Here is a 7,104-nt window from a genome sequence, read left to right on the forward strand (position 1 = left end):
AAGCTTGTAATACAAAAGCCATCAGAATGGGAGTCCCATCAGCTGAAAAAAAGCTGCTAAATTTCTCCAAACTTGTTTAGCTGAAGAAGCACATTAATCTGCATCTCAGATGGCCTGATAATGAGTCGATTTTCAGCTAATTTGTATTTTGGGAAGAACTAATCCTTTAATTGTGTTATCCTATTCACCTGGGGTGTCTTGCCTTAATCGATTGGCAGCCCTGTTCTATAGCCTACATACTGTATGCGTAATACTGGTTAGATCTAAACAAAATAAGGTAAGAATTCTTATAACCTGTTCTGAAGTGGTTAGGTGTTCTCTTATTCTCTGTAGATTAGCGAGAATTCGGTGACATCTGAATGTGACAGGGTGGTTACAGCAGTGATTATTCACGTCAAGGAAGCCAATCCTCTGTAGCTTTGGCTTTCACCTCAGCTGTCTTTTCCTCAATCTCTTAAACTATTGGATCAAGTAAAGAGTCACCTTACAAATAAATGGAATTACACTGAAAGTCTTCATGAAACCAAAGATACAAGTATTACATACTAGGGATCAGACAAGCGCTGGTAAATAGCTTCTGTTTTTTAATCATGGTAACATCAATTGGTTTGTTTTCAGTGATCTGTAAAAAATGTTTTATAGTTTATAGTTTGTACGTACACCCATATCCTGGTTATCATTTCACCTCTTTATTTCAGTGGGTTATAATGAAATTTTCAGATCGTGGCTGGGATTTGTGTGAAATACATTCATATATATACATATATGTATGTATATGTAACACTATCGAAAATTTGAAGTGGATCAAAACCTTATTATTTTAGTTGTCAACAAAATGTGTTCTTGTAAACTTTGATGAACCTATTTGATCCACTTCAAATTCTGACTACTGTGTGTGTGTGTGTATATGTGGCACACATTTTCTGGGTTACACTTTATTTTAAGGTGTTCTTATTTATATTTTAAGTTCACTATTAATATATCAATCATTTACTGTTCTTACTATAGTAAGTAAATGTAACAAGGACAGTATAAAATGAAGTGTTATCTAATCTTGCTGTGTCTGAAAAACAAAGAAAACCACAATAACCTTTTGCCATATTTATTTTTAAAATAGTTAAAATCTATAAAAAAAAATGAGTGGTAACCAGGATTTGTTTTCTTCTATGTTTTATGGCATTAAGAACTGGATTTTTTTTTTAAACAAAAACTTATGCAGCTTTTAAGAATGTATGTTTTGAAAGGTTTATGGAGAATAGTGTTTATTTATTTCTAAGACAGAGATTGGTTAATTTGCAGGTTTGATCAGGTTTTGCTGAGTGGTACTCAGAAAGAATTCAGCAAATTTTACATTTTTGTATTGTGATATTTCCGCAGTGGCATCATATCTTGATATATATAAAGATAATTTAAAAAATGCCCATAGGGCAATACCAGGATCAAGTGAGATTTGGTGATCAACATTGGCGTTCACAATTCAGATGCACATTATCAAAGGAACGTGGAAAAATCAGTCAGTGCAATAAACCTGTGAATGTTTCAAACGGTTTCAAAGTCTGTTTATTTATGGATGAACCATACTGTGTTACCTGAGTGACTAAGTAACTTCTCTCCTTACAACAACACATTTTTGCAAGCAGCCCAATACACTATGGTCCATTTCCTATACAGTAAACTTTACTGTAGTAGAGCTGCAGGATTTCACGGTGCTATAGGTCTGTGTCAGAATTCAGAGATGCATCTTCTTTCTCCTCTTGCGTGTGTTTATCTTGTGAAACTGCAGACGGTGCACTGTCAGAGTCTTTGGCTGAAACCTTTCTCATCTTAATGTTGGGGAGTTTCTTGAGGTCACCGGTCCAATCTCTGTTAAACAAATGCGGCTCACGCTTAGAAACATTCGGCATTATGTTGGATTTGGGTTTGACTTCACATAGTTCTGTGCCAGAAATTCTTTGAATCTGATGACTTGCTATAAGAAGTATTAACATATTTATATAGTAGTTACCTAAATATTTTCAGATGCTTACAATTGATGATATCAGGGATTTCTGTAAAGTGAAAAAAGACAGACATTTAACCATCTTTAAAATGTTGCCTTAATATAGCAAAGAAGCATATATGCCTTTCTATATGTATTATTTTGTTATTTCTATCTTTTACTGTAGTGAGTCAGTAGGAAATATCAGTTTACATTCATTTGGCCATTAATTGTAATAATTCAGTGAGGTTTTTGTTTGCACAACAGCCGGTGCTCCACACAGAGATCTGATCTCAGATTCATCCGGTCTGTTTGGAATGACATGAAGAAACAGAGCAAACTGAGACAGAATAAACCCAGAAGAAGTGTGGCAATGCCTTCGAGATGCTTCAAGAAACCTAGACACTGTGTGCTGTCAAAAATAATGTTATAAATAGATGACATCTTTAACTATTAAATAAATTAAATCAACATTGTGTGTGACCAGCCTTTCTAGTGTGTGTGTGTATATTTAAAATTCAAGCATTCTGCTCTGCACACTGTTCACATAAACCTCTTATATGGCAGGGAAAAAGATAAAAGACACCTACACAAAAGTTAATGGGAGTATAAAAAACATACCAAAGCCAATTCCGTCATACTGAGCTCTCTCTCGTTCTATCGTTTGTTTGATGACAGCCTCTCTAGAGCCATACTGACGACCCTGTCGTCCTTTGATACTGTTTGCTAACTCAATTTGCTCCAGCTCCCCGTCAAACCGGTGAAGGTACCTGTGAAAGAGGATATGAGCCAAGATGCCTGTATTTATTATTATCCTCTGTATACTGCTTTTTAACATTTTTTTAAACTTAAGCCAGTGCTGTGTATCCAGAACTTTAAAAGTCATAGCCACATGTCTGCTGGGGTTTGTCATACCTCTCGATTAATTCACAAGCATCGTGTTTAGTGTATTCTGCTTTTTCAGGGTCTAGCTGGCTTTGGAACCACAAAAGTTTTTCACCTGCAGAAAATAAGTGAAGACAAGTAAGCAGCTAACAGGGAACATTCTCAGAACTTCTGACAATGTGGTACAGTTCTTCCAAAATTATGAACAAACATTCCACCACCAGTAAAGCTAATAGAATGTTTGTTCGAAGTTAAACTGTCTTTAATAATGATCTTAAAATGTTAGCACAACAATTGTGAGATGTTAATCAAATGTTCCCAACTAGTTTATAAGTAACATTCCCATAGTGTCTGCAAACAAATAAAACATTTAATTAATGTTTTTAACGTAAAAAAAATATATAACATTTTAATAATTTAATAGGAACGTTAGCTAAACGTATTACTGTTAGCTGGAGTATAACACATAACGTTTCTGCCAAATGTCAACTTTCACAAACCAGTCAACAAACAAGCTTTCAAACTCTGTTTACACAAAATAAAAATAAACTGCTTACCATTCAGATTTAGACGCTGTGCCTTTTCACCCTTTAATCTAAAAGTGATTTTACAAATATTACAGGTGAAATAACATATAACCGTAGCAATGCAAAACCGTATTTATTAAGTTCATTATTTCCATATAAAGGACGTGAATAAATCTAAATTTGGTGCAGAAACGAGTCTTACTTTTCTTTCCTCTGTTGTTTGATGGCAGCGCTTGCTAAATACGCAGCTTTCCTGCTGTATGGGTGCACGGCCTTCTTCTCCACCTGTCCCTTTCCCTTGGCTGCCTTCGGCTGAAGAGAGAATTAATTATTAAACGCTATTCAAAATTATTTTTGTCAAATGAAGTTTTTAACCAATATTTACCATATTTGCTGATATAAGTGTATATCTCTCTGCCACACGTGTGACTAGAGGGGGGACGACTTAAGGCACGGACCGCTGACACAGTTCGGCGGTATTTTTGTTCCGTGTATCGCAGACATTAGTCAGAAGTTCCGCTTGTACGTATATCATGTCGTACTCTTTATTCGCACGAGAACTGTGAGAAAATAATGTTTTTATAATTGTTTTGTGATGTATTTCTTACAGACTTGTAAAATTAATTCATGACAGTCGGAACAAGAACAATCAATTATGTATACGATACCAATTACTGTTTATATTTTTTTCAGAAAGAGAAAAATATATATTTAATGTATTGAAGAAAATGACATATTTATGCCATATTGATAACATCTTAATTTAAATAAAATGTTAGATATCTATAGAATTAAATGTTTTATTTTTAATTCTTACTAGCTTTTATTTATTAATTAGTTCGCCATTTAATATGTAATCACAAGGGTTAATTAAAGTTTAAATAAAGTTTTCATTCAGATAAAACCATAATCTCTACCGATATCATCCATTAAATGTATTAAAGCGAATGCAATGTGTTTTATGACGCAAACAGCTGATCTATGTGGAAATGACCCAAACGCAAGAGTGAAAGAAAACACCGGGCAGGCACGTCAAGCACGTCCCGCACGCGCCGCGGTGAGTCCGCGTCCTCTCGGTAGAGAGCGCCCGCGGGTCTCCGTCGCAGCTCGCCTGCCGCAGATGTCACGTGACTCCAGCATGGAGCTCCGCAGACCCGAGCGCTCGCTCGCGCCGATGGGGAGACGGGAATCCCGGAGTGTGTGTTTGTGAAAAAAACAGCGCGAGAGCATGCCGACGCTGCTGCAGAAGCTCTTCAGCAAGAGAGCCGTCGGTAACGGTAACGGCAGCGCGCGAGACTGCTCGACGGCGGCGGAGCAGTGGTAAGACCGTTAGCACGAGCAAATACTACACCTGTGAATATAAACGCGCGTTATATGACACTATAAACAGCAAGCCCTCTCCGCGGCAACACAGCTGCTTTTATCTGCAGTAGCTGATGCTAATTTATGGTCACCATTTTATTGTGCCATCCCTTGCAGGCCCGTGGTGTTATCTGATCTATATGTGTTAATGGTGTTCTGGACGGACGCGCACACACACACACACACACACACACACGCACACGCGTCCAGTCAGCTGAGCCCAGCTCCGTGTGTTATGTAACTCTCTCAGCGCGTTTATGCTTGCACAACACTTGCAAGTTTTGACAGTTATGTATTTGAGATTAGATCTGTTCTGCATTTATGGTTTCTGCCGTGTGTTTTTTTATTGTCAGAGTGGGTCAAGAAGGTTTTACGAGGGTTACTCGTCGCGTGTAAAGAGTAAACATTGGGAATGACGGAGTGATTTTTTTTTATAGAATTGGGAAATGAAATGTTAAGTTCTTGTTTGCAAATCTTCACTTCAGGTTTTTCATCGATACCTATATATATAGCAATTCTTGCATGTGAAGGAAAATACTTCTGTTGCCTTTAGTTGTGCTTTTATACAATACATTAGTAATTGGCTGACATATGTTTTAAGCAGTAATGCAAGGGACCAGACCCTGTCCAAATACAGTCACGTGATTACTGGGCAGCGTCTTCTAGAAGGAAGTCACTCTGCTTACCTATTTGGTAATACCCAAAACTTTGATTCCAGTGTTACTTTGGACATTCAACTGAACAGAAAGGAACCGTGAAGGGATCTCCCCCAAATGGTATTACCTTAACTTTAATGATACAATAGCTGGAACTGATTTAGGCCAGAATCAGATTCACTGAGTTTATCAAAATATGATGGGAGGGATCCCTTTTACATGTGCAGTTGTTCACTGGGCAGAAGAATAAATAGTGTGCTCTCTCTGGAGAAAGTGCTATTATATTAGGAAAACTGGAAATCTAAGTGTCGTTTGTGTGATTACTTGTTACTTTATAGGCTTTCTAAGAAATGTGTAAAAGTAAAACATTTTTTAATGTTGTGTTGACACCTAGCCCGTGTTCTTTTAGTGTCGTTTTTGTTATATTATTTATTAATGTTAGATTTTTTCAATTTCAGTTTTTATTTTAATTCTTATTTTTTTGGTTTAATCATTTTGATGTGATTTTGGCCTTTTTTTTTAACGTATTACTAATTAGTTTAATTCTTTGGTTAATTAATTTTAAGATTAAATATGATTTAATCTTGCTTAAATTAATAAAAAAATATAAATAAAAAAAAATAGTTACTCTGGTATAATCTCAAAATTAATATTTTTAATTAAATTAATGAAACCCCAGTGAGTCCTACATCTCTCTTTGTGGGGGAAGGGAAGCATATGACTGACTGGTTATTTGTTGCAACATGCATGCTTAGTGTTAGCAAAGGGAATATGTTAGTTTGTTTGCTGAGGTATGCAACTTTGGCCAGTGAGAATGTCCTATGACTGTGTTTGGATCACATGCTTTGTGAGAGGGTGTGTGTGTGTGTATATGACAGTCATGTGACGTTTGAGCTGTATTCAGTCAGTAATCAGATAGATAGAAGTAGAAACCCCTCAGTCTTTGAACACGTGCTACCCAAAAATTTCTGTCTCACTCTCTCTCTCACTCCCTTTCTCTCTTCATCTAAATCTCCCCATCATTCTGTTTCGTCCTCTTTTGATGACATGCATGTCGTTTGATTTGGAGGTCTGCTTCTAGAGAGAGTAAGAACAAATTTTTAGAGAAGCCGTATGAGTGTATGTGTGCATGTATGTATACACACACACTCTCCGTAGCATACTGAGAGGAGTAGCCGTGAAGATGAAGATTAAGAGTCGCAAGAAAAACCCTGCAAGGTGGTTGTTCATTCCAGAGGATGCCTCACCGAACAGGTACATTGAGAGAGAGTGTGTGTGTGTGTGTGTGTGTGTGTGTGTGTGTGTGTGTGTGTGTGTGTGTGTGTGTGGGCAATTTTTGGGCCACTATACAAATGCAGGAAATTTTTGGTTTGCTTATGAAAGCATTATGAAAGTATTTTGTGTGCGTACATGTGTGAAACAGTAATGAAGCAGTTCTTTAAGCTTTGTTACAAAGCTGAGTTAAGGCTGCTTTGAAGAGACTGTGACCTTTTTATCTTCCATTTTAAAAATGTACTAAAATAAAATATGTACAACAATATGCAGCTGCGACCCACCTTAGCCACTAATATCAGAGTAATGATACTGTGATGTTAATGTCTAAATAAAATGCAGCATCAGAGCTGCACTAAATCAAGTACATATATATCTAAGCATTGGTAATTGAATGCATCGTTTTTAAATATAAATATTATAA

General features: G+C 36.6%; 1 protein-coding gene across 1 annotated transcript; it reads right to left on the reverse strand.

Annotated features, from left to right (window-relative positions):
- Window positions 1–1,531: 1,531 nt before the first annotated feature.
- Window positions 1,532–3,929, reverse strand: LOC122356479 (translation machinery-associated protein 16-like). Its single transcript, XM_043255223.1, has 7 exons — window positions 3,776–3,929; window positions 3,593–3,702; window positions 3,421–3,458; window positions 2,894–2,978; window positions 2,600–2,748; window positions 2,006–2,048; window positions 1,532–1,863 (listed from the first exon to the last, which is right to left on the reverse strand). The coding sequence occupies exons 1-7, from the start codon at window positions 3,776–3,778 to the stop codon at window positions 1,710–1,712; spliced, it is 582 nt and encodes a 193-aa protein (XP_043111158.1). The 5' UTR covers window positions 3,779–3,929; the 3' UTR covers window positions 1,532–1,709.
- Between the last annotated feature and the right edge of the window lie 3,175 nt (window positions 3,930–7,104).

The sequence above is a fragment of the Puntigrus tetrazona genome, chromosome 13, assembly GCF_018831695.1.
Source record: "Puntigrus tetrazona isolate hp1 chromosome 13, ASM1883169v1, whole genome shotgun sequence".
NCBI classification, from domain to species: Eukaryota; Metazoa; Chordata; class Actinopteri; order Cypriniformes; family Cyprinidae; genus Puntigrus; species Puntigrus tetrazona.

Coding starts and splice junctions, on each gene's coding strand:
- LOC122356479 (XM_043255223.1), bottom strand. Junction 2,979..3,420: donor ACAGCGTCTAAATCTGAATG/GTAAGCAGTTTA, acceptor TATTTTCTGCAG/GTGAAAAACTTTTGTGGTTC. Junction 2,049..2,599: donor GTATGACGGAATTGGCTTTG/GTATGTTTTTTA, acceptor TTCACTTTACAG/AAATCCCTGATATCATCAAT.